The sequence below is a fragment of the Dromaius novaehollandiae genome, chromosome 3 (genome assembly GCF_036370855.1).
Source record: "Dromaius novaehollandiae isolate bDroNov1 chromosome 3, bDroNov1.hap1, whole genome shotgun sequence".
NCBI classification, from domain to species: domain Eukaryota; kingdom Metazoa; phylum Chordata; class Aves; order Casuariiformes; family Dromaiidae; genus Dromaius; species Dromaius novaehollandiae.
The window spans coordinates 11,462,574-11,488,416 of NC_088100.1; the positions used below are offsets into that span (position 1 = coordinate 11,462,574).

A 25,843-nucleotide genomic window follows, 5' to 3' on the forward strand; every position below is an offset into this window, starting at 1 on the left:
ACGGCGCCACTACTCCCCAAGGAAGAAGAGACCACTGCGCGCTTATTTCAATGGACGTGACTTTATTAGGAGAGCTCCTGCTCCCTGGGAGGGCCCGGCCGGGAGCTGCTGCTCACTGGGTCCATGCCCCGTTGGGCCCTGCTCCACCTGCACAGCTGCAAGGGGAAGAGCACAGTCAGCCAGGGCTGGGGGTTGGGGTGCCAGGAATGGGGCTGCTCTCTGTGCTCCTAACCAGCAGCACGGGGGGTCGCTCCCCACAGGCAACAGGAGCCAGCCTTGCTGTGTCCCCAGGGGGGCTGCTCCCACCCTGGCTCTGCCCCTTGCTATGCCCCGGCCTCGCTGGCACTGTGTCCCCATAGCATCCATCACTCCCATCAGGAAAGTCTCAGCGGAGAGCCCACCGAGTCCTTCCCCATCACCTCTCGCAGACAGTCCCAGGCAGCCCCTTCCCCCCAGCAGCCCTGGCGATACCCCAGCCCCACAGACTACTGCACCCAGCCCCACTCACTCCAGGAGCGCAGCATCTGCAGCCTGGCGTGTCACTGTCACATGCTGTTGCTCTCCTCTGGAGATCCCTGCGGGAGCTGGCGCTCTGCTTCCAAAAGCCTGTGCCTTTGCCCTTGCAGCTCCTCCCCTCTCCTTGTTCTTGCCAAATTAGGCCTTGATTTTTCTTGGAGCTTGGCACAGACTCTCTCGAGGCACGGCAGGATGAGGATGAGCCCACAGCAGATGCTGCCCAGCAGAGGTGGTGTCTCCCTCTCCAGTGTCCTGTGCCCAGGCGCCACATGTGAGGGCAGAGGCCTGGTGAGGGCCTGGTGTGGCTGAGACCCCGCCTGCCCAGCTCGCAAGAATGAAGTTGTGGAAAGATGGAGCCCCTTTGCCTGCTGGGTGGCGGCAGCCCTTTCCTCCTGCCCCTGCTGCCTCTTGCCCCTGCCCTGGGGTGGGTGCCTGTGTCCTGCTCTTCCTGCGCCCAGGGCTGCAGCATCAGATGGAGGTGAGGTCTGCAAGCCTTCCTTGCCGGAGAGTCTCTGGCGCCGAGCTTTACCGCATTTGGGGCAGAGTCTCCTGGAGCTGGCTCTGTCCTTGGGGTTTCCCCTGCCCTTCCCCTGCTCTGGCTCCTCTGTTAATACCCGTTGGCAGACTTGCTCCAGACTCATTTTCAGCTTAAAGACAGGACTCCTTTGGCGATTTCTGTCCTTGCTCATATTTGTGGTGATATTGGTGGGCAAGGCAGCCGGCACGGGCGCATCCTGCACTGCTCTCCGTCCCCTGCAGTGAGGGCAGCTTTCAGCCACATGTCTGCAGCGCTGTGAGCCAACGGGGTGCCCTCCTGTCGTGTCCTTCCTTGGGGCCCCAGCCTTGTCTGGGAGCCACACCAACATTTCCTCCAGCAGCTGGTTCTGCGCTTTGTGAGCAGCTTGGCTGGCCTTGTGGGAATCGATGAGGGCTGTGAGGAGCCCTTCCAGCTGGGAGACTGGAACACTGGTCCCTGCAGGGGCTGGAGCCGGTGGCAGAGCTGAGGGGCCCTCCTCACTGTGTTGTCTCTTCTGGGAACATTTTCTTGGAGGAGCTCTCCTGGCTGCTGGCAGCTCTGGTGTCTCCATGTCCTCCCTGGAGACGCTCCAGCTCTCACGGGACTGGCTGTGTTTTTCCTGGGGGACACTCTTCTTTGATGGCAGCTCTGGTGTCCTCATGTCCTCACTGGAGCTGCTCCAGCTCTCATGGGACTGCCACAGTTGCCCCTGGTGAGCTTCCTCGCTCTGCAGCAACGCCTGCTCTGCCTGGCTGGGAGGGCAAGGGCTGCGCACATCCCCTTGTGTCCCAGGACCCTGATCCTTCCTGCTGGTGGCCAGCAGGGACTCCTCAGTGTCCTTGCTGCTGCTGGCTGTTCCCCCACGCTCTCTTTTGCAGGCTGATACCTCCTTGTCCTTCCAAGACATCTCCTGTGCTGCTCTCAGGAAAGCACGTGGAGCAGAGCAGGCTTGACCCTGCTGCTGTCCCAGGCATGCCATGGCAAGGTCTGTAGCCTCTTCCTTTTCAGGGCTCTCTTCCTCTGGCTGCCTCCTGCTCTGAGAGCTGAGTCTCTGCTCTCTGCTCATGGGAGATGTGGGACACCTGCTCTTCTCCTGCTTGGGGCCTGGGGGCTCTTCTGCAGAGCACCTGGTCTGAGCATGCCTGGTCCAGTGCTGCAAGGGGGAGCGATATGGCAGCCCAGCACCTCTGTGTGGAGGGGGAGGCTGGGAGGCTTTTTGCCCTGCGACAGGGGCCACAACCTTCTTGCAGGCCGGGATCCTTGCTGGTGGCCCAAAGCGCTGTTTCATCTGCATTTTTATGATGTGCAGCTCTAGCTGCTTTTTGACAGTGTTGTCGAGGAAGGGCAGCTCCTGCACGCTGGGAACCACCACCTCATCAGGCTCAGCATGCCACTGAGGTGTTCGAGGAGCTGAGCTTGGCAACTCCTGCTGAGGTTCACCCAGACTGGCTGACAGGCCTGCTTCCTGCTGCCATTCATTTTCCTGGATGAGACACTCCAAGCTCTCCTTGCCATTCCAGCTGAAATCCAACTCCACAGCACTGAACTCGGCTTTGCCTGGGAAGGTTTGCCTCTGCATGCTGGAAACCTGCTCCGTGTCTGGCTTTGCAGGCAGTGGTGGTGGGCTAGGAGGCCAGGACAGGTCGGCGTGCAGGGATTTGCAGACAGCAGCCGGCAGCCCCAGTTGCATCTCAAGTTTCTTCTTCTGGACACGCTCCTCCAAGTCTTCTTGGGCATCAGGGTACAAGAAAGTTGTCTCCGTTTCCCCGACGTGGAAGCCCAACACTCCTGGGCATTGGGGGGGCACATCCAGGTGGACCTCAAGGTGCTGCTGCTGCAGGCCACTGCCAGCCATGTGGCAGCTGGCCCCCACTTCCCTGCCAGGTGGGCGAGTCGCCAGGTCCTGCTGCTTCTCCTGGCTAGGCCGGGGATCCGCGAGGACAGGCTGCACGCTAGAGCCTTGAGCCAGACCTTCTCCATCAGTGAAAGAGGAGAAAGACTCCCCTGAAAAAGAGCTGGCTTGGCTCCCCAAAGTTGAAGTGAGGGAATAATCGCTAGCAGGGGAGAAAGACGTCCCTGAAGAGAAGCTGGCTTCACTTGCTGAGTCACAAGTGATGGAGCTGCTGTTGATGGCCTCCCAGGTGAGCCTGTGCGAGAGGGAGGAGGTGAAGCTTGAGCCCAGCAGCCACAAGCTCTCCCTATGCCCCCTAAGGAGATGGCAGGCTGTGTTACTGCCATGGGGTCCGAGTGTGTGCCCAAAGTCCCCTGCCTGCCTGCCAGAACCCAGCAGGTCCCTCTCCCCCAGAAAAGGGGAGGACACTGTCAGCTCTGCTCCAGAGAAGAAAATCCCTCCCCAAAGGCCTCCTCCCTGAGATCTGAGGCCCTTGGATTTCTCCTTGCTCTCCCCAAGCCATTCCCCCTCAGCCCATGCCCCCCACCCTGTCCCCTCCTCAGCTGCCTCACCTCTTTGAGGCCTCCTTCACAGATCTGATTATGTTATCAAAGTTCAGGTCCATCTCCCAGCGATCCGTGATGAGCATCTCCAGGACTCCAGTGTATCTGCATGTGGGCAGAGGGCAGTATGAATGGGCTCTCTCTTGCTGGCGGCTCCCAGAGGGGGCTGCTGCACTACAGAGGGAAGGGCTCCACTTACTGGGACCCAGAGGACCCTGAAGACTCCTCTGGATCTTCCTCCCAGAGGGAAAAGGCTGCTGGAAGGGGAGATGGCAAGTGAGCGGATGGGGCAGTCCCTCACAGGAGCCCCGGCAGAGGCAGAGCGGGGCGGTGGATGTGTGGGGTCTCAGGGTTTCCTTTGCAGGGCACCTGCCCTTGCCCAGGAGCCGCTCACCTCTGGGCTCCTCATCGCTGCCCCTCCACCTTCTCTTCTTGCAGCTGCCTTCCTACACAGGCAGAGAAAGCAGCCGGTGAGAGAGCAGCGTCTCTCCTCCGCAAGGGTGCCCTGGCTCCTGGGAACCACTGCACTGGCAAGGGGCAGGTCAGGGACCCGTGGGGAACTTTGCACTGGGCAGTCTGGCCATGGCCCGTGGCTACAGGGGCAGACCGAGGGCAGATGCAGGGGGGCCGGGAGAGTTTCCTGCCCTGCAGGTGATGGTGATGCTCCCATTGCTCTTTCTCACCAGGGCAGGCAGGCATTTCCCCAGCCCAGGCTGGTGCCAAAGGGAGGCTGCGTTGTGTGTGCAGCCCAGCGGTGCCCAGGACCAGGTCCCACCTTCCCAGCAGGATTTTCTCTTGTGGAAGAACCGTGACAGTTTGGACATGATTTTTAAATCCCCTCTTCAAAATGCACCTGTACAAGAGCTGCTGCAGTAGCAGCACAGGACAGTCGGGGCTGGAGCTGGCACAGCTGGGACCAGCTGCACACACGGGCTCTGCCTGCTCGTCGCCACCAGCCACGCAGGCACCAGCTAAACCAGGGCCCCACCAAGGCCAGGCCCGTCTCTGCCCTGACCCTCCTGGCCCAGGCTGGCCAGGGCTGGGCTGGGCAACTGCCTCCCCTTCACTCTGCCCAGGCAGCAAGACTGACTCCTACCTTGTGCTTGTTGAAGGTCAGCAGGAGGTAGAAGGTGAGCACCAGCATCAGGAACCACAGGAAAGCTGGAGAGATGACACCATCCATGGCGATGGGGGAAAAGTTCATTTCTCAGGGATCAGGCCTCCCTCTCACGCGCCAGGTCTGCACACAGGCAAAGGGCAACCTCCTTCTCTGCGGAGCCAAGGAGATATTGTCAGTTCCGTTACTGCATTCACAGCCTCCTCAGATCCTCAGCAAACACCTGGGATTATTATTCCCATTAGTTACAAGGAGACCAACAGCCCAAGTCCAGATTCTCTGGTCAGGAGAAGAAATCTTCATGAACAGGACAATTACTCTTTACAAACATCCAAGGATCTACCCCTTTGTTCAGGGGCAGTGCTCACCCTTCCTGTGGTCCCTGGGTCTAGGATCGACAGCAACAATCTTCTGAAAACACGCCGAGAAGAACAATCCTAAAAGAACAATTTCAGCGTCTGCTCCCAGGCTCTCTGTCTTTGTTGCTTCCCAAGCCAAAGACCCTTTTTATTCCCCACTGGGCTTTGGGCACTGCACTGGGATGCTCTCTTATCTGCAAGCCAGGCTCAAAATCTACCCCAAACACTGCTGGGTTTCCAATACCCTTTCAAGAATCCTTTGTATTTCAGCCTTATGTCTAAAGTGAGGGGAAGCTCAAATCACTCTCTTTGATCCTATTGACACCAGGCCGCATCCACACAAATGAGTTTGCAAGGGTTGCTGGACCCTGAGTTTCTGGGCCTGCCCACAAGCACAGCGAGAGCCCACCCTGCCACAGAGACCTTGGTGAGGAGCTGCCGGACTCAGCTCAGTGTGCTTACCTGCTCTTTCAGCTCTCTTCACCTGTCAGCTCAGAGGCAAAGTGACACCCATCCTCCCGACATATACGCTGGCTCACGTTTGTGATGCGGTGATGACACAGGGTTTTCTTCTCTTCAGCAGCGATGATGCTGCCACAGCTAAGCTAAGGCAACATTTGTGATGCAGTGATGACATGGGGTTGTCACCTTGTACCAGAGGGGGCCCTCCCAGAGCTGAGCCTAACCAAGGGAGTCAGTCAACAGTCATCCAAGCACGAGGCAACTGCCTGCATGGCTAGAGGAAGCACTACAGCCAGCCCAAGGCTACCACCGTCCAGGGCTATGTAAAACCTCTGGCCTTTCACAGGGAAGGGCAAAATCCCAATGCCTGGGCTACCCGCCACCTTCTGAGGGGGTGTGTACAAACTGGGGCCTGGCGCTGGAGTCCAGCAAGGAGGCTACTGTGATACTGTAACACCATGAGGTTGCTACTACTTTACCAGAGATGGTGCTCCAAGAGCTAAGCCAGAGCAGTGGCCGTGATGTAATTGCTCCCCAAAGAGGGAACTCGTGAGCTGGGAGCTGGGAGCTACAGCCCAGGCAGTGCTACTGAGAGATGTTGCCTGGAGTAGAGAGGGAAAATGGATTGAGCTGGGGAAAGCACACACAGCCCTGGCTGCTTGGCTGGCCAGGCCAAAGGCTCCTTGTGGAGCTGGGGATCCTGATGCAGGCACCGTCCCACAGCTTCATCCTTATGTGAGCAGTAGAGCCATTCATGATGGCCTATCATCCCATTCTGCCCGATGCAGTGCCAAGAAGGTATATGTTTGTACCGCTAGCCCCATACCGCTCCCTTTAGCACAAAGATCTGTTCAGTTTTGTTCAGCATCCTGCCTATGCAGTTTGCTCTCTTTCATAGCTCTCAGAAATCTTATTAAGTCATCTTTCCCATTAAACAGTTCTTCCAAAGTGTCCCAAGCCGCTTTCCTTCCATGTAACTTCTTACTGGAGTGTATTCTCTCCTAGGCTTCAATCACAAACTACACTGATGCAAAGTCCTCTCCTCAGCTCACTTCTCTTGATCTTTGAAGCTTGGCCTCCTCACCTTAGCTCTCCATGAAGAATGGAGCAAACGATGCTCTGCGGAGCATAACATGATTGTACACAGTACTCTCTGAAGGCCAGTCTATTCAGCGTAAGCTGTGGTGCGCTTCAGAGCTGTGTCTGACTTCAGCCTGTGCTTCGGTAAAAAAAATTGCAGCTCCCCCCCTTCAGATACTCTTGCCTAAGCAGATACCCTTAGCTCAGCCCTTCATTGTTTGTTAGTTCCGTATTCCAAGGCATGAAGTGTGTGCTCCTTTATTAAAAACTGCCCAGGAAATTCCTGTAGAGAAGTGTTTTCCTTTTGTATTGAACAGGAGTGCATTCACCTAGCACTAAGGTCAGCCTAACATCAGTCTGGTGAAAGAGGGCACCTGGGAGAAAAGCTACAGCTCCATAGTCTTTACTTATCTTCTTGCCTTGAGTACTGTAGACCAGCTTTCTGCAATGCCATTGGTGAAGTGCCTCAGTTGCTTGACGAGAGCAGCAGTGGTGGTCAGAGAGCACAACACTGCAGAGGCAGACTAACCATCCAGTTAACTCTGACTTGGTCCAAACCTTATTATTTACAGCCAAGTCCTGCATGATCCTAAATCACATTTTAAAGCCTCTCAGATGAACTGTGATTGAACAAAGATAAAAGAGTTAAAAAGTCTCCACTAGCAGTAGCTAATACATGGTCATACCAGTCCATACATGATCAACCTGTGCATGCAGTTAGACAGTCCGACACAGAGATTATTGTCTTCTACTTAGATCTCTGGCCAATGACATCTAGAAATCTTCCTGAGCATCACAAATATTTGTAAATGGTGTTTACAGCTGGTCAGGTAGCCTGCAGGTCTGACGCATATTGGATATCTGAAGGAAAGAGTCTTTGGAATGTGGAATTCTGCTAGCAGAATTTACAAAAGTCTAAAAGTTATAGACTGATTAAAACTAGATTAAAAGTAGGTACGTTCACATGAATGGGTGAGTTCTTTCTTAAAAGACAGAAAACTCTCAATGGAGGCAGATATCTAAATACGTACGAGGATATGGGCTCAATAAAAAGTATCAGTACAATAGTTGGGTATTGGAGGCCAAAGGTACAAAAGGCTCTGCTTTTCTAATATTGCTAAGAAAGCTCAAATCCCAATTAGACAGGCCAGATTGCTGCTCATGGTTCTTGGTGTGGAAGGATAACAGCCTGTGTGTAACTCTAATATGAAAGGCTGGATTGCTGTGAAAAGTGTATGCTTTATATGCACTGAGCAGGGACTGTGGTTTTTAGCTCATTTCCCTTCTTATCAAGCACCACAGCCTCTAAAGACTTCTGCAGTTTGCTTTCCTGTTATCCCAAGTGACATGTGTTTCAGACCATCCTTGCCGTTCCCCCACCTGGAGGGAGGGAGTGAGCAAGCAATGGAAGGCTGCCTCAAGCTCCTCACCTTTTACTCAGGGTATGGCAGCCTAAACCCCAAGTTTGCCCTGAGCAAGGAGCCATTATTATTTATCTAGACAACAACCTAGAGAAGCAGAGGAGTTGCAACTATCTGGTGCCGTGGGTTCCTACAATGATCGCTGGTTTCATAAATGGGAAAACAAAGCTTGCACAGCGCAATTCTTCTGGCCATACGGGACACTTTGCAGGTCATTTTACAGCTGCCTGTGAGAACTCTGCTTGGGTTCCCATCAGTCCTCCAGCATTTTTTCCATTGGTCTTACTTCGTTTCACATGACGCACTAAGAGATAACAAGATACAGTCTGCGTAAGGCGCTGCTCTCTCTCCTCTACCCTTCCCAAAGCCCATTGCACAGCCCTTGTGTGCTCAGGGCAATATCAAGCCGCCGTCGCTTCCTCCCCTCCGGGAACCGGAAAGTACACTGGAGCTTCACGAATGTCGTGAAGCCCTTACCACCATTAACATTAACGACGACACTCTTGGAACCAAAAATTCCCTTGCTTGTACCAGAAAACAAGCATACATTTTCACAAGCCCTTGCACTATAGATCTCCTTAGATTGTGCGCACGTTAATTTAGATGTATCTCGCAAGAGCCAGGCCTTGCTTGCCGTGGAGAAACTACGGCTGCTGCTGATAGAAGCTAAAGAGGGCACAGGCCCTGCGCTCTGCCCCGTGCGGGCAGAGATGGGGCCATCGGCCCAGCCTCAGCTCATGCAGAGGGTGCTGTGGCCCTGCCTGGGGCTGGCCAGCCTGGGCACGTGGCTCCAGAGACAGCTCTGTGGGTCACCCACAGCCATTACAGAGCGGGCTGTGCCCCGCTGCTTAACCCAGCAGCTGCTCTGCCGCCCTCCTCCCTCCTCCAGCCCTCACTGCTCCCTTCCCTCTGCGTGTGGATCAAGCTCTCCTCCTCCTCCTCCTCCTCCTCAGCATTTTACTCCCCTCAGCATCTGCTCTGCCCACAAGAAAGCAAAGAGGGAAGACTGCAGCAGATCTCCAGGCAGCCGGGAAGCCCATGAGAAAACCCTACGAAAATCTCTAGCAGGCAGCCAGCCCCAGCCTCCTGCCCTCAGAGACGTGGAGGGACATCCCTGTCCTCTCATCTGAAACTGCCAACACACATGCCTGACTTGCCCGTGAAATGAGGGTCAAGAAGTGGGCAGGGACGGCGCCACTACTCCCCAAGGAAGAAGAGACCACTGCGCGCTTATTTCAATGGACGTGACTTTATTAGGAGAGCTCCTGCTCCCTGGGAGGGCCCGGCCGGGAGCTGCTGCTCACTGGGTCCATGCCCCGTTGGGCCCTGCTCCACCTGCACAGCTGCAAGGGGAAGAGCACAGTCAGCCAGGGCTGGGGGTTGGGGTGCCAGGAATGGGGCTGCTCTCTGTGCTCCTAACCAGCAGCACGGGGGGTCGCTCCCCACAGGCAACAGGAGCCAGCCTTGCTGTGTCCCCAGGGGGGCTGCTCCCACCCTGGCTCTGCCCCTTGCTATGCCCCGGCCTCGCTGGCACTGTGTCCCCATAGCATCCATCACTCCCATCAGGAAAGTCTCAGCGGAGAGCCCACCGAGTCCTTCCCCATCACCTCTCGCAGACAGTCCCAGGCAGCCCCTTCCCCCCAGCAGCCCTGGCGATACCCCAGCCCCACAGACTACTGCACCCAGCCCCACTCACTCCAGGAGCGCAGCATCTGCAGCCTGGCGTGTCACTGTCACATGCTGTTGCTCTCCTCTGGAGATCCCTGCGGGAGCTGGCGCTCTGCTTCCAAAAGCCTGTGCCTTTGCCCTTGCAGCTCCTCCCCTCTCCTTGTTCTTGCCAAATTAGGCCTTGATTTTTCTTGGAGCTTGGCACAGACTCTCTCGAGGCACGGCAGGATGAGGATGAGCCCACAGCAGATGCTGCCCAGCAGAGGTGGTGTCTCCCTCTCCAGTGTCCTGTGCCCAGGCGCCACATGTGAGGGCAGAGGCCTGGTGAGGGCCTGGTGTGGCTGAGACCCCGCCTGCCCAGCTCGCAAGAATGAAGTTGTGGAAAGATGGAGCCCCTTTGCCTGCTGGGTGGCGGCAGCCCTTTCCTCCTGCCCCTGCTGCCTCTTGCCCCTGCCCTGGGGTGGGTGCCTGTGTCCTGCTCTTCCTGCGCCCAGGGCTGCAGCATCAGATGGAGGTGAGGTCTGCAAGCCTTCCTTGCCGGAGAGTCTCTGGCGCCGAGCTTTACCGCATTTGGGGCAGAGTCTCCTGGAGCTGGCTCTGTCCTTGGGGTTTCCCCTGCCCTTCCCCTGCTCTGGCTCCTCTGTTAATACCCGTTGGCAGACTTGCTCCAGACTCATTTTCAGCTTAAAGACAGGACTCCTTTGGCGATTTCTGTCCTTGCTCATATTTGTGGTGATATTGGTGGGCAAGGCAGCCGGCACGGGCGCATCCTGCACTGCTCTCCGTCCCCTGCAGTGAGGGCAGCTTTCAGCCACATGTCTGCAGCGCTGTGAGCCAACGGGGTGCCCTCCTGTCGTGTCCTTCCTTGGGGCCCCAGCCTTGTCTGGGAGCCACACCAACATTTCCTCCAGCAGCTGGTTCTGCGCTTTGTGAGCAGCTTGGCTGGCCTTGTGGGAATCGATGAGGGCTGTGAGGAGCCCTTCCAGCTGGGAGACTGGAACACTGGTCCCTGCAGGGGCTGGAGCCGGTGGCAGAGCTGAGGGGCCCTCCTCACTGTGTTGTCTCTTCTGGGAACGTTTTCTTGGAGGAGCTCTCCTGGCTGCTGGCAGCTCTGGTGTCTCCTTGTCCTCCCTGGAGATGCTCCAGCTCTCGCAGGACTGGCTGTGTTTTTCCTGGGGGACACTCTTCTTTGATGGCAGCTCTGGTGTCCTCATGTCCTCACTGGAGCTGCTCCAGCTCTCATGGGACTGCCACAGTTGCCCCTGGTGAGCTTCCTCGCTCTGCAGCAACGCCTGCTCTGCCTGGCTGGGAGGGCAAGGGCTGCGCACATCCCCTTGTGTCCCAGGACCCTGATCCTTCCTGCTGGTGGCCAGCAGGGACTCCTCAGTGTCCTTGCTGCTGCTGGCTGTTCCCCCACGCTCTCTTTTGCAGGCTGATACCTCCTTGTCCTTCCAAGACATCTCCTGTGCTGCTCTCAGGAAAGCACTTGGAGCAGAGCAGGCTTGACCCTGCTGCTGTCCCGGGCATGCCATGGCAAGGTCTGTAGCCTCTTCCTTTTCAGGGCTCTCTTCCTCTGGCTGCCTCCTGCTCTGAGAGCTGAGTCTCTGCTCTCTGCTCATGGGAGATGTGGGACACCTGCTCTTCTCCTGCTTGGGGCCTGGGGGCTCTTCTGCAGAGCACCTGGTCTGAGCATGCCTGGTCCAGTGCTGCAAGGGGGAGCGATATGGCAGCCCAGCACCTCTGTGTGGAGGGGGAGGCTGGGAGGCTTTTTGCCCTGCGACAGGGGCCGCAACCTTCTTGCAGGCCGGGATCCTTGCTGGTGGCCCAAAGCGCTGTTTCATCTGCATTTTTATGATGTGCAGCTCTAGCTGCTTTTTGACAGTGTTGTCGAGGAAGGGCAGCTCCTGCACGCTGGGAACCACCACCTCATCAGGCTCAGCATGCCACTGAGGTGTTCGAGGAGCTGAGCTTGGCAACTCCTGCTGAGGTTCACCCAGACTGGCTGACAGGCCTGCTTCCTGCTGCCATTCATTTTCCTGGATGAGACACTCCAAGCTCTCCTTGCCATTCCAGCTGAAATCCAACTCCACAGCACTGAACTCGGCTTTGCCTGGGAAGGTTTGCCTCTGCATGCTGGAAACCTGCTCCGTGTCTGGCTTTGCAGGCAGTGGTGGTGGGCTAGGAGGCCAGGACAGGTCGGCGTGCAGGGATTTGCAGACAGCAGCCGGCAGCCCCAGTTGCATCTCAAGTTTCTTCTTCTGGACACGCTCCTCCAAGTCTTCTTGGGCATCAGGGTACAAGAAAGTTGTCTCCGTTTCCCCGACGTGGAAGCCCAACACTCCTGGGCATTGGGGGGGCACATCCAGGTGGACCTCAAGGTGCTGCTGCTGCAGGCCACTGCCAGCCATGTGGCAGCTGGCCCCCACTTCCCTGCCAGGTGGGCGAGTCGCCAGGTCCTGCTGCTTCTCCTGGCTAGGCCGGGGATCCGCGAGGACAGGCTGCACGCTAGAGCCTTGAGCCAGACCTTCTCCATCAGTGAAAGAGGAGAAAGACTCCCCTGAAAAAGAGCTGGCTTGGCTCCCCAAAGTTGAAGTGAGGGAATAATCGCTAGCAGGGGAGAAAGACGTCCCTGAAGAGAAGCTGGCTTCACTTGCTGAGTCACAAGTGATGGAGCTGCTGTTGATGGCCTCCCAGGTGAGCCTGTGCGAGAGGGAGGAGGTGAAGCTTGAGCCCAGCAGCCACAAGCTCTCCCTATGCCCCCTAAGGAGATGGCAGGCTGTGTTACTGCCATGGGGTCCGAGTGTGTGCCCAAAGTCCCCTGCCTGCCTGCCAGAACCCAGCAGGTCCCTCTCCCCCAGAAAAGGGGAGGACACTGTCAGCTCTGCTCCAGAGAAGAAAATCCCTCCCCAAAGGCCTCCTCCCTGAGATCTGAGGCCCTTGGATTTCTCCTTGCTCTCCCCAAGCCATTCCCCCTCAGCCCATGCCCCCCACCCTGTCCCCTCCTCAGCTGCCTCACCTCTTTGAGGCCTCCTTCACAGATCTGATTATGTTATCAAAGTTCAGGTCCATCTCCCAGCGATCCGTGATGAGCATCTCCAGGACTCCAGTGTATCTGCATGTGGGCAGAGGGCAGTATGAATGGGCTCTCTCTTGCTGGCGGCTCCCAGAGGGGGCTGCTGCACTACAGAGGGAAGGGCTCCACTTACTGGGACCCAGAGGACCCTGAAGACTCCTCTGGATCTTCCTCCCAGAGGGAAAAGGCTGCTGGAAGGGGAGATGGCAAGTGAGCGGATGGGGCAGTCCCTCACAGGAGCCCCGGCAGAGGCAGAGCGGGGCGGTGGATGTGTGGGGTCTCAGGGTTTCCTTTGCAGGGCACCTGCCCTTGCCCAGGAGCCGCTCACCTCTGGGCTCCTCATCGCTGCCCCTCCACCTTCTCTTCTTGCAGCTGCCTTCCTACACAGGCAGAGAAAGCAGCCGGTGAGAGAGCAGCGTCTCTCCTCCGCAAGGGTGCCCTGGCTCCTGGCAACCACTGCACTGGCAAGGGGCAGGTCAGGGACCCGTGGGGAACTTTGCACTGGGCAGTCTGGCCATGGCCCGTGGCTACAGGGGCAGACCGAGGGCAGATGCAGGGGGGCCAGGAGAGTTTCCTGCCCTGCAGGTGATGGTGATGCTCCCATTGCTCTTTCTCACCAGGGCAGGCAGGCATTTCCCCAGCCCAGGCTGGTGCCAAAGGGAGGCTGCGTTGTGTGTGCAGCCCAGCGGTGCCCAGGACCAGGTCCCACCTTCCCAGCAGGATTTTCTCTTGTGGAAGAACCGTGACAGTTTGGACATGATTTTTAAATCCCCTCTTCAAAATGCACCTGTACAAGAGCTGCTGCAGTAGCAGCACAGGACAGTCGGGGCTGGAGCTGGCACAGCTGGGACCAGCTGCACACACGGGCTCTGCCTGCTCGTCGCCACCAGCCACGCAGGCACCAGCTAAACCAGGGCCCCACCAAGGCCAGGCCCGTCTCTGCCCTGACCCTCCTGGCCCAGGCTGGCCAGGGCTGGGCTGGGCAACTGCCTCCCCTTCACTCTGCCCAGGCAGCAAGACTGACTCCTACCTTGTGCTTGTTGAAGGTCAGCAGGAGGTAGAAGGTGAGCACCAGCATCAGGAACCACAGGAAAGCTGGAGAGATGACACCGTCCATGGCGATGGGGGAAAAGTTCATTTCTCAGGGATCAGACCTCCCTCTCACGCGCCAGGTCTGCACACAGGCAAAGGGCAACCTCCTTCTCTGCGGAGCCAAGGAGATATTGTCAGTTCCGTTACTGCATTCACAGCCTCCTCAGATCCTCAGCAAACACCTGGGATTATTATTCCCATTAGTTACAAGGAGACCAACAGCCCAAGTCCAGATTCTCTGGTCAGGAGAAGAAATCTTCATGAACAGGACAATTACTCTTTACAAACATCCAAGGATCTACCCCTTTGTTCAGGGGCAGTGCTCACCCTTCCTGTGGTCCCTGGGTCTAGGATCGACAGCAACAATCTTCTGAAAACACGCCGAGAAGAACAATCCTAAAAGAACAATTTCAGCGTCTGCTCCCAGGCTCTCTGTCTTTGTTGCTTCCCAAGCCAAAGACCCTTTTTATTCCCCACTGGGCTTTGGGCACTGCACTGGGATGCTCTCTTATCTGCAAGCCAGGCTCAAAATCTACCCCAAACACTGCTGGGTTTCCAATACCCTTTCAAGAATCCTTTGTATTTCAGCCTTATGTCTAAAGTGAGGGGAAGCTCAAATCACTCTCTTTGATCCTATTGACACCAGGCCGCATCCACACAAATGAGTTTGCAAGGGTTGCTGGACCCTGAGTTTCTGGGCCTGCCCACAAGCACAGCGAGAGCCCACCCTGCCACAGAGACCTTGGTGAGGAGCTGCCGGACTCAGCTCAGTGTGCTTACCTGCTCTTTCAGCTCTCTTCACCTGTCAGCTCAGAGGCAAAGTGACACCCATCCTCCCGACATATACGCTGGCTCACGTTTGTGATGCGGTGATGACACAGGGTTTTCTTCTCTTCAGCAGCGATGATGCTGCCACAGCTAAGCTAAGGCAACATTTGTGATGCAGTGATGACATGGGGTTGTCACCTTGTACCAGAGGGGGCCCTCCCAGAGCTGAGCCTAACCAAGGGAGTCAGTCAACAGTCATCCAAGCACGAGGCAACTGCCTGCATGGCTAGAGGAAGCACTACAGCCAGCCCAAGGCTACCACCGTCCAGGGCTATGTAAAACCTCTGGCCTTTCACAGGGAAGGGCAAAATCCCAATGCCTGGGCTACCCGCCACCTTCTGAGGGGGTGTGTACAAACTGGGGCCTGGCGCTGGAGTCCAGCAAGGAGGCTACTGTGATACTGTAACACCATGAGGTTGCTACTACTTTACCAGAGATGGTGCTCCAAGAGCTAAGCCAGAGCAGTGGCCGTGATGTAATTGCTCCCCAAAGAGGGAACTCGTGAGCTGGGAGCTGGGAGCTACAGCCCAGGCAGTGCTACTGAGAGATGTTGCCTGGAGTAGAGAGGGAAAATGGATTGAGCTGGGGAAAGCACACACAGCCCTGGCTGCTTGGCTGGCCAGGCCAAAGGCTCCTTGTGGAGCTGGGGATCCTGATGCAGGCACCGTCCCACAGCTTCATCCTGATGTGAGCAGTAGAGCCATTCATGATGGCCTATCATCCCATTCTGCCCGATGCAGCGCCAAGAAGGTATATGTTTGTACCGCTAGCCCCATACCGCTCCCTTTAGCACAAAGATCTGTTCAGTTTTGTTCAGCATCCTGCCTATGCAGTTTGCTCTCTTTCATAGCTCTCAGAAATCTTATTAAGTCATCTTTCCCATTAAACAGTTCTTCCAAAGTGTCCCAAGCCGCTTTCCTTCCATGTAACTTCTTACTGGAGTGTATTCTCTCCTAGGCTTCAATCACAAACTACACTGATGCAAAGTCCTCTCCTCAGCTCACTTCTCTTGATCTTTGAAGCTTGGCCTCCTCACCTTAGCTCTCCATGAAGAATGGAGCAAACGATACTCTGCGGAGCATAACATGATTGTACACAGTACTCTCTGAAGGCCAGTCTATTCAGCGTAAGCTGTGGTGCGCTGCAGAGCTGTGTCTGACTTCAGCCTGTGCTTCGGTAAAAAAAATTGCAGCTCCCCCCCTTCAGATACTCTTGCCTAAGCAGATACCCTTAGCTCAGCCCTTCATTGTTTGTTAGTTCCGTATTCCAAGGCATGAAGTGTGTGCTCCTTTATTAAAAACTGCCCAGGAAATTCCTGTAGAGAAGTGTTTTCCTTCTGTATTGAACAGGAGTGCATTCACCTAGCACTAAGGTCAGCCTAACATCAGTCTGGTGAAAGAGGGCACCTGGGAGAAAAGCTACAGCTCCATAGTCTTTACTTATCTTCTTGCCTTGAGTACTGTAGACCAGCTTTCTGCAATGCCATTGGTGAAGTGCCTCAGTTGCTTGACGAGAGCAGCAGTGGTGGTCAGAGAGCACAACACTGCAGAGGCAGACTAACCATCCAGTTAACTCTGACTTGGTCCAAACCTTATTATTTACAGCCAAGTCCTGCATGATCCTAAATCACATTTTAAAGCCTCTCAGATGAACTGTGATTGAACAAAGATAAAAGAGTTAAAAAGTCTCCACTAGCAGTAGCTAATACATGGTCATACCAGTCCATACATGATCAACCTGTGCATGCAGTTAGACAGTCCGACACAGAGATTATTGTCTTCTACTTAGATCTCTGGCCAATGACATCTAGAAATCTTCCTGAGCATCACAAATATTTGTAAATGGTGTTTACAGCTGGTCAGGTAGCCTGCAGGTCTGACGCATATTGGATATCTGAAGGAAAGAGTCTTTGGAATGTGGAATTCTGCTAGCAGAATTTACAAAAGTCTAAAAGTTATAGACTGATTAAAACTAGATTAAAAGTAGGTACGTTCACATGAATGGGTGAGTTCTTTCTTAAAAGACAGAAAACTCTCAATGGAGGCAGATATCTAAATACGTACGAGGATATGGGCTCAATAAAAAGTATCAGTACAATAGTTGGGTATTGGAGGCCAAAGGTACAAAAGGCTCTGCTTTTCTAATATTGCTAAGAAAGCTCAAATCCCAATTAGACAGGCCAGATTGCTGCTCATGGTTCTTGGTGTGGAAGGATAACAGCCTGTGTGTAACTCTAATATGAAAGGCTGGATTGCTGTGAAAAGTGTATGCTTTATATGCACTGAGCAGGGACTGTGGTTTTTAGCTCATTTCCCTTCTTATCAAGCACCACAGCCTCTAAAGACTTCTGCAGTTTGCTTTCCTGTTATCCCAAGTGACATGTGTTTCAGACCATCCTTGCCGTTCCCCCACCTGGAGGGAGGGAGTGAGCAAGCAATGGAAGGCTGCCTCAAGCTCCTCACCTTTTACTCAGGGTATGGCAGCCTAAACCCCAAGTTTGCCCTGAGCAAGGAGCCATTATTATTTATCTAGACAACAACCTAGAGAAGCAGAGGAGTTGCAACTATCTGGTGCCGTGGGTTCCTACAATGATCGCTGGTTTCATAAATGGGAAAACAAAGCTTGCACAGCGCAATTCTTCTGGCCATACGGGACACTTTGCAGGTCATTTTACAGCTGCCTGTGAGAACTCTGCTTGGGTTCCCATCAGTCCTCCAGCATTTTTTCCATTGGTCTTACTTTGTTTCACATGACGCACTAAGAGATAACAAGATACAGTCTGCGTAAGGCGCTGCTCTCTCTCCTCTACCCTTCCCAAAGCCCATTGCACAGCCCTTGTGTGCTCAGGGCAATATCAAGCCGCCGTCGCTTCCTCCCCTCCGGGAACCGGAAAGTACACTGGAGCTTCACGAATGTCGTGAAGCCCTTACCACCATTAACATTAACGACGACACTCTTGGAACCAAAAATTCCCTTGCTTGTACCAGAAAACAAGCATACATTTTCACAAGCCCTTGCACTATAGATCTCCTTAGATTGTGCGCACGTTAATTTAGATGTATCTCGCAAGAGCCAGGCCTTGCTTGCCGTGGAGAAACTACGGCTGCTGCTGATAGAAGCTAAAGAGAGCACAGGCCCTGCGCTCTGCCCCGTGCGGGCAGAGATGGGGCCATCGGCCCAGCCTCAGCTCATGCAGAGGGTGCTGTGGCCCTGCCTGGGGCTGGCCAGCCTGGGCACGTGGCTCCAGAGACAGCTCTGTGGGTCACCCACAGCCATTACAGAGCGGGCTGTGCCCCGCTGCTTAACCCAGCAGCTGCTCTGCCGCCCTCCTCCCTCCTCCAGCCCTCACTGCTCCCTTCCCTCTGCGTGTGGATCAAGCTCTCCTCCTCCTCCTCCTCCTCAGCATTTTACTCCTCCTCCTCCTCCTCCTCCTCAGCATTTTACTCCCCTCAGCATCTGCTCTGCCCACAAGAAAGCAAAGAGGGAAGACTGCAGCAGATCTCCAGGCAGCCGGGAAGCCCATGAGAAAACCCTACGAAAATCTCTAGCAGGCAGCCAGCCCCAGCCTCCTGCCCTCAGAGACGTGGAGGGACATCCCTGTCCTCTCATCTGAAACTGCCAACACACATGCCTGACTTGCCCGTGAAATGAGGGTCAAGAAGTGGGCAGGGACGGCGCCACTACTCCCCAAGGAAGAAGAGACCACTGCACGCTTATTTCAATGGACGTGACTTTATTAGGAGAGCTCCTGCTCCCTGGGAGGGCCCGGCCGGGAGCTGCTGCTCACTGGGTCCATGCCCCGTTGGGCCCTGCTCCACCTGCACAGCTGCAAGGGGAAGAGCACAGTCAGCCAGGGCTGGGGGTTGGGGTGCCAGGAATGGGGCTGCTCTCTGTGCTCCTAACCAGCAGCACGGGGGGTCGCTCCCCACAGGCAACAGGAGCCAGCCTTGCTGTGTCCCCAGGGGGGCTGCTCCCACCCTGGCTCTGCCCCTTGCTATGCCCCGGCCTCGCTGGCACTGTGTCCCCATAGCATCCATCACTCCCATCAGGAAAGTCTCAGCGGAGAGCCCACCGAGTCCTTCCCCATCACCTCTCGCAGACAGTCCCAGGCAGCCCCTTCCCCCCAGCAGCCCTGGCGATACCCCAGCCCCACAGACTACTGCACCCAGCCCCACTCACTCCAAGAGCGCAGCATCTGCAGCCTGGCGTGTCACTGTCACATGCTGTTGCTCTCCTCTGGAGATCCCTGCGGGAGCTGGCGCTCTGCTTCCAAAAGCCTGTGCCTTTGCCCTTGCAGCTCCTCCCCTCTCCTTGTTCTTGCCAAATTAGGCCTTGATTTTTCTTGGAGCTTGGCACAGACTCTCTCGAGGCACGGCAGGATGAGGATGAGCCCACAGCAGATGCTGCCCAGCAGAGGTGGTGTCTCCCTCTCCAGTGTCCTGTGCCCAGGCGCCACATGTGAGGGCAGAGGCCTGGTGAGGGCCTGGTGTGGCTGAGACCCCGCCTGCCCAGCTCGCAAGAATGAAGTTGTGGAAAGATGGAGCCCCTTTGCCTGCTGGGTGGCGGCAGCCCTTTCCTCCTGCCCCTGCTGCCTCTTGCCCCTGCCCTGGGGTGGGTGCCTGTGTCCTGCTCTTCCTGCGCCCAGGGCTGCAGCATCAGATGGAGGTGAGGTCTGCAAGCCTTCCTTGCCGGAGAGTCTCTGGCGCCGAGCTTTACCGCATTTGGGGCAGAGTCTCCTGGAGCTGGCTCTGTCCTTGGGGTTTCCCCTGCCCTTCCCCTGCTCTGGCTCCTCTGTTAATACCCGTTGGCAGACTTGCTCCAGACTCATTTTCAGCTTAAAGACAGGACTCCTTTGGCGATTTCTGTCCTTGCTCATATTTATGGTGATATTGGTGGGCAAGGCAGCCGGCACGGGCGCATCCTGCACTGCTCTCCGTCCCCTGCAGTGAGGGCAGCTTTCAGCCACATGTCTGCAGCGCTGTGAGCCAACGGGGTGCCCTCCTGTCGTGTCCTTCCTTGGGGCCCCAGCCTTGTCTGGGAGCCACACCAACATTTCCTCCAGCAGCTGGTTCTGCGCTTTGTGAGCAGCTTGGCTGGCCTTGTGGGAATCGATGAGGGCTGTGAGGAGCCCTTCCAGCTGGGAGACTGGAACACTGGTCCCTGCAGGGGCTGGAGCCGGTGGCAGAGCTGAGGGGCCCTCCTCACTGTGTTATCTCTTCTGGGAACGTTTTCTTGGAGGAGCTCTCCTGGCTGCTGGCAGCTCTGGTGTCTCCTTGTCCTCCCTGGAGATGCTCCAGCTCTCGCAGGACTGGCTGTGTTTTTCCTGGGGGACACTCTTCTTTGATGGCAGCTCTGGTGTCCTCATGTCCTCACTGGAGCTGCTCCAGCTCTCATGGGACTGCCACAGTTGCCCCTGGTGAGCTTCCTCGCTCTGCAGCAATGCCTGCTCTGCCTGGCTGGGAGGGCAAGGGCTGCGCACATCCCCTTGTGTCCCAGGACCCTGATCCTTCCTGCTGGTGGCCAGCAGGGACTCCTCAGTGTCCTTGCTGCTGCTGGCTGTTCCCCCACGCTCTCTTTTGCAGGCTGATACCTCCTTGTCCTTCCAAGACATCTCCTGTGCTGCTCTCAGGAAAGCACTTGGAGCAGAGCAGGCTTGACCCTGCTGCTGTCCCGGGCATGCCATGACAAGGTCTGTAGCCTCTTCTTCTTCAGGGCTCTCTTCCTCTGGCTGCCTCCTGCTCTGAGAGCTGAGTCTCTGCTCTCTGCTCATGGGAGATGTGGGACACCTGCTCTTCTCCTGCTTGGGGCCTGGGGGCTCTTCTGCAGAGCACCTGGTCTGAGCATGCCTGGTCCAGTGCTGCAAGGGGGAGCGATATGGCAGCCCAGCACCTCTGTGTGGAGGGGGAGGCTGGGAGGCTTTTTGCCCTGCGACAGGGGCCGCAACCTTCTTGCAGGCCGGGATCCTTGCTGGTGGCCCAAAGCGCTGTTTCATCTGCATTTTTATGATGTGCAGCTCTAGCTGCTTTTTGACAGTGTTGTCGAGGAAGGGCAGCTCCTGCACGCTGGGAACCACCACCTCATCAGGCTCAGCATGCCACTGAGGTGTTCGAGGAGCTGAGCTTGGCAACTCCTGCTGAGGTTCACCCAGACTGGCTGACAGGCCTGCTTCCTGCTGCCATTCATTTTCCTGGATGAGACACTCCAAGCTCTCCTTGCCATTCCAGCTGAAATCCAACTCCACAGCACTGAACTCGGCTTTGCCTGGGAAGGTTTGCCTCTGCATGCTGGAAACCTGCTCCGTGTCTGGCTTTGCAGGCAGTGGTGGTGGGCTAGGAGGCCAGGACAGGTCGGCGTGCAGGGATTTGCAGACAGCAGCCGGCAGCCCCAGTTGCATCTCAAGTTTCTTCTTCTGGACACGCTCCTCCAAGTCTTCTTGGGCATCAGGGTACAAGAAAGTTGTCTCCGTTTCCCCGACGTGGAAGCCCAACACTCCTGGGCATTGGGGGGGCACATCCAGGTGGACCTCAAGGTGCTGCTGCTGCAGGCCACTGCCAGCCATGTGGCAGCTGGCCCCCACTTCCCTGCCAGGTGGGCGAGTCGCCAGGTCCTGCTGCTTCTCCTGGCTAGGCCGGGGATCCGCGAGGACAGGCTGCACGCTAGAGCCTTGAGCCAGACCTTCTCCATCAGTGAAAGAGGAGAAAGACTCCCCTGAAAAAGAGCTGGCTTGGCTCCCCAAAGTTGAAGTGAGGGAATAATCGCTAGCAGGGGAGAAAGACGTCCCTGAAGAGAAGCTGGCTTCACTTGCTGAGTCACAAGTGATGGAGCTGCTGTTGATGGCCTCCCAGGTGAGCCTGTGCGAGAGGGGGGAGGTGAAGCTTGAGCCCAGCAGCCACAAGCTCTCCCTATGCCCCCTAAGGAGATGGCAGGCTGTGTTACTGCCATGGGGTCCGAGTGTGTGCCCAAAGTCCCCTGCCTGCCTGCCAGAACCCAGCAGGTCCCTCTCCCCCAGAAAAGGGGAGGACACTGTCAGCTCTGCTCCAGAGAAGAAAATCCCTCCCCAAAGGCCTCCTCCCTGAGATCTGAGGCCCTTGGATTTCTCCTTGCTCTCCCCAAGCCATTCCCCCTCAGCCCATGCCCCCCACCCTGTCCCCTCCTCAGCTGCCTCACCTCTTTGAGGCCTCCTTCACAGATCTGATTATGTTATCAAAGTTCAGGTCCATCTCCCAGCAATCCGTGATGAGCATCTCCAGGACTCCAGTGTATCTGCATGTGGGCAGAGGGCAGTATGAATGGGCTCTCTCTTGCTGGCGGCTCCCAGAGGGGGCTGCTGCACTACAGAGGGAAGGGCTCCACTTACTGGGACCCAGAGGACCCTGAAGACTCCTCTGGATCTTCCTCCCAGAGGGAAAAGGCTGCTGGAAGGGGAGATGGCAAGTGAGCGGATGGGGCAGTCCCTCACAGGAGCCCCGGCAGAGGCAGAGCGGGGCGGTGGATGTGTGGGGTCTCAGGGTTTCCTTTGCAGGGCACCTGCCCTTGCCCAGGAGCCGCTCACCTCTGGGCTCCTCATCGCTGCCCCTCCACCTTCTCTTCTTGCAGCTGCCTTCCTACACAAGCAGAGAAAGCAGCCGGTGAGAGAGCAGTGTCTCTCCTCCGCAAGGGTGCCCTGGCTCCTGGGAACCACTGCACTGGCAAGGGGCAGGTCAGGGACCCGTGGGGAACTTTGCACTGGGCAGTCTGGCCATGGCCCGTGGCTACAGGGGCAGACCGAGGGCAGATGCAGGGGGGCCAGGAGAGTTTCCTGCCCTGCAGGTGATGGTGATGCTCCCATTGCTCTTTCTCACCAGGGCAGGCAGGCATTTCCCCAGCCCAGGCTGGTGCCAAAGGGAGGCTGCGTTGTGTGTGCAGCCCAGCGGTGCCCAGGACCAGGTCCCACCTTCCCAGCAGGATTTTCTCTTGTGGAAGAACCGTGACAGTTTGGACATGATTTTTAAATCCCCTCTTCAAAATGCACCTGTACAAGAGCTGCTGCAGTAGCAGCACAGGACAGTCGGGGCTGGAGCTGGCACAGCTGGGACCAGCTGCACACACGGGCTCTGCCTGCTCGTCGCCACCAGCCACGCAGGCACCAGCTAAACCAGGGCCCCACCAAGGCCAGGCCCGTCTCTGCCCTGACCCTCCTGGCCCAGGCTGGCCAGGGCTGGGCTGGGCAACTGCCTCCCCTTCACTCTGCCCAGGCAGCAAGACTGACTCCTACCTTGTGCTTGTTGAAGGTCAGCAGGAGGTAGAAGGTGAGCACCAGCATCAGGAACCACAGGAAAGCTGGAGAGATGACACCGTCCATGGCGATGGGGGAAAAGTTCATTTCTCAGGGATCAGACCTCCCTCTCACGCGCCAGGTCTGCACACAGGCAAAGGGCAACCTCCTTCTCTGCGGAGCCAAGGAGATATTGTCAGTTCCGTTACTGCATTCACAGCCTCCTCAGATCCTCAGCAAACACCTGGGATTATTATTCCCATTAGTTACAAGGAGACCAACAGCCCAAGTCCAGATTCTCTGGTCAGGAGAAGAAATCTTCATGAACAGGACAATTACTCTTTACAAACATCCAAGGATCTACCCCTTTGTTCAGGGGCAGTGCTCACCCTTCCTGTGGTCCCTGGGTCTAGGATCGACAGCAACAATCTTCTGAAAACACGCCGAGAAGAACAATCCTAAAAGAACAATTTCAGCGTCTGCTCCCAGGCTCTCTGTCTTTGTTGCTTCCCAAGCCAAAGACCCTTTTTATTCCCCACTGGGCTTTGGGCACTGCACTGGGATGCTCTCTTATCTGCAAGCCAGGCTCAAAATCTACCCCAAACACTGCTGGGTTTCCAATACCCTTTCAAGAATCCTTTGTATTTCAGCCTTATGTCTAAAGTGAGGGGAAGCTCAAATCACTCTCTTTGATCCTATTGACACCAGGCCGCATCCACACAAATGAGTTTGCAAGGGTTGCTGGACCCTGAGTTTCTGGGCCTGCCCACAAGCACAGCGAGAGCCCACCCTGCCACAGAGACCTTGGTGAGGAGCTGCCGGACTCAGCTCAGTGTGCTTACCTGCTCTTTCAGCTCTCTTCACCTGTCAGCTCAGAGGCAAAGTGACACCCATCCTCCCGACATATACGCTGGCTCACGTTTGTGATGCGGTGATGACACAGGGTTTTCTTCTCTTCAGCAGCGATGATGCTGCCACAGCTAAGCTAAGGCAACATTTGTGATGCAGTGATGACATGGGGTTGTCACCTTGTACCAGAGGGGGCCCTCCCAGAGCTGAGCCTAACCAAGGGAGTCAGTCAACAGTCATCCAAGCACGAGGCAACTGCCTGCATGGCTAGAGGAAGCACTACAGCCAGCCCAAGGCTACCACCGTCCAGGGCTATGTAAAACCTCTGGCCTTTCACAGGGAAGGGCAAAATCCCAATGCCTGGGCTACCCGCCACCTTCTGAGGGGGTGTGTACAAACTGGGGCCTGGCGCTGGAGTCCAGCAAGGAGGCTACTGTGATACTGTAACACCATGAGGTTGCTACTACTTTACCAGAGATGGTGCTCCAAGAGCTAAGCCAGAGCAGTGGCCGTGATGTAATTGCTCCCCAAAGAGGGAACTCGTGAGCTGGGAGCTGGGAGCTACAGCCCAGGCAGTGCTACTGAGAGATGTTGCCTGGAGTAGAGAGGGAAAATGGATTGAGCTGGGGAAAGCACACACAGCCCTGGCTGCTTGGCTGGCCAGGCCAAAGGCTCCTTGTGGAGCTGGGGATCCTGATGCAGGCACCGTCCCACAGCTTCATCCTGATGTGAGCAGTAGAGCCATTCATGATGGCCTATCATCCCATTCTGCCCGATGCAGCGCCAAGAAGGTATATGTTTGTACCGCTAGCCCCATACCGCTCCCTTTAGCACAAAGATCTGTTCAGTTTTGTTCAGCATCCTGCCTATGCAGTTTGCTCTCTTTCATAGCTCTCAGAAATCTTATTAAGTCATCTTTCCCATTAAACAGTTCTTCCAAAGTGTCCCAAGCCGCTTTCCTTCCATGTAACTTCTTACTGGAGTGTATTCTCTCCTAGGCTTCAATCACAAACTACACTGATGCAAAGTCCTCTCCTCAGCTCACTTCTCTTGATCTTTGAAGCTTGGCCTCCTCACCTTAGCTCTCCATGAAGAATGGAGCAAACGATACTCTGCGGAGCATAACATGATTGTACACAGTACTCTCTGAAGGCCAGTCTATTCAGCGTAAGCTGTGGTGCGCTGCAGAGCTGTGTCTGACTTCAGCCTGTGCTTCGGTAAAAAAAATTGCAGCTCCCCCCCTTCAGATACTCTTGCCTAAGCAGATACCCTTAGCTCAGCCCTTCATTGTTTGTTAGTTCCGTATTCCAAGGCATGAAGTGTGTGCTCCTTTATTAAAAACTGCCCAGGAAATTCCTGTAGAGAAGTGTTTTCCTTTTGTATTGAACAGGAGTGCATTCACCTAGCACTAAGGTCAGCCTAACATCAATCTGGTGAAAGAGGGCACCTGGGAGAAAAGCTACAGCTCCATAGTCTTTACTTATCTTCTTGCCTTGAGTACTGTAGACCAGCTTTCTGCAATGCCATTGGTGAAGTGCCTCAGTTGCTTGACGAGAGCAGCAGTGGTGGTCAGAGAGCACAACACTGCAGAGGCAGACTAACCATCCAGTTAACTCTGACTTGGTCCAAACCTTATTATTTACAGCCAAGTCCTGCATGATCCTAAATCACATTTTAAAGCCTCTCAGATGAACTGTGATTGAACAAAGATAAAAGAGTTAAAAAGTCTCCACTAGCAGTAGCTAATACATGGTCATACCAGTCCATACATGATCAACCTGTGCATGCAGTTAGACAGTCCGACACAGAGATTATTGTCTTCTACTTAGATCTCTGGCCAATGACATCTAGAAATCTTCCTGAGCATCACAAATATTTGTAAATGGTGTTTACAGCTGGTCAGGTAGCCTGCAGGTCTGACGCATATTGGATATCTGAAGGAAAGAGTCTTTGGAATGTGGAATTCTGCTAGCAGAATTTACAAAAGTCTAAAAGTTATAGACTGATTAAAACTAGATTAAAAGTAGGTACGTTCACATGAATGGGTGAGTTCTTTCTTAAAAGACAGAAAACTCTCAATGGAGGCAGATATCTAAATACGTACGAGGATATGGGCTCAATAAAAAGTATCAGTACAATAGTTGGGTATTGGA

The 25,843-nt window shown here is 55.5% G+C and overlaps 3 protein-coding genes across 15 annotated transcripts; all 3 read right to left on the reverse strand.

The window, feature by feature from the left end:
- Nucleotides 1-41: 41 nt before the first annotated feature.
- LOC135327793 (uncharacterized) lies at nt 42-9,059 on the reverse strand. Of its 3 annotated transcripts, XM_064508398.1 has the most exons (6): nt 4,584-9,059; nt 3,882-3,933; nt 3,687-3,744; nt 3,497-3,592; nt 509-3,180; nt 42-155 (listed from the first exon to the last, which is right to left on the reverse strand). In XM_064508398.1, the coding sequence occupies exons 1-5, from the start codon at nt 4,689-4,691 to the stop codon at nt 546-548; spliced, it is 2,949 nt and encodes a 982-aa protein (XP_064364468.1). In that variant the 5' UTR covers nt 4,692-9,059; the 3' UTR covers nt 42-155; nt 509-545. The 3 variants fall into 3 exon arrangements, with proteins under 3 accessions (XP_064364468.1, XP_064364469.1, XP_064364466.1); XM_064508399.1 differs by lacking the exons at nt 3,687-3,744; nt 3,882-3,933; XM_064508396.1 differs by having other exon boundaries at nt 3,497-3,933.
- A 96-nt stretch (nt 9,060-9,155) lies between these two features.
- On the reverse strand, nt 9,156-15,319 carry LOC135327792 (uncharacterized). Of its 7 annotated transcripts, none has more exons than XM_064508392.1 (6): nt 14,540-15,319; nt 14,087-14,155; nt 13,698-13,871; nt 12,611-13,047; nt 9,623-12,294; nt 9,156-9,269 (listed from the first exon to the last, which is right to left on the reverse strand). In XM_064508392.1, the coding sequence occupies exons 3-5, from the start codon at nt 13,803-13,805 to the stop codon at nt 9,660-9,662; spliced, it is 3,180 nt and encodes a 1,059-aa protein (XP_064364462.1). In that variant the 5' UTR covers nt 13,806-13,871; nt 14,087-14,155; nt 14,540-15,319; the 3' UTR covers nt 9,156-9,269; nt 9,623-9,659. The 7 variants fall into 7 exon arrangements, with proteins under 7 accessions (XP_064364462.1, XP_064364464.1, XP_064364463.1 ...); XM_064508394.1 differs by having other exon boundaries at nt 12,611-12,706; nt 12,801-12,858; nt 12,996-13,047; nt 13,698-15,319; XM_064508393.1 differs by lacking the exon at nt 14,087-14,155.
- Nucleotides 15,320-18,300: 2,981 nt separating this feature from the next.
- Nucleotides 18,301-24,463, reverse strand: LOC135327796 (uncharacterized). 5 transcript variants are annotated; one of them, XM_064508410.1, is made up of 8 exons: nt 23,684-24,463; nt 23,231-23,299; nt 22,842-23,015; nt 22,140-22,191; nt 21,945-22,002; nt 21,755-21,850; nt 18,767-21,438; nt 18,301-18,413 (listed from the first exon to the last, which is right to left on the reverse strand). In XM_064508410.1, exons 3-7 carry the CDS (start codon nt 22,947-22,949, stop codon nt 19,797-19,799), a joined length of 1,956 nt encoding a protein of 651 aa, XP_064364480.1. In that variant the 5' UTR covers nt 22,950-23,015; nt 23,231-23,299; nt 23,684-24,463; the 3' UTR covers nt 18,301-18,413; nt 18,767-19,796. The 5 variants fall into 5 exon arrangements, with proteins under 5 accessions (XP_064364480.1, XP_064364481.1, XP_064364479.1 ...); XM_064508411.1 differs by lacking the exon at nt 23,231-23,299; XM_064508409.1 differs by having other exon boundaries at nt 22,842-23,299.
- Nucleotides 24,464-25,843: the final 1,380 nt, after the last annotated feature.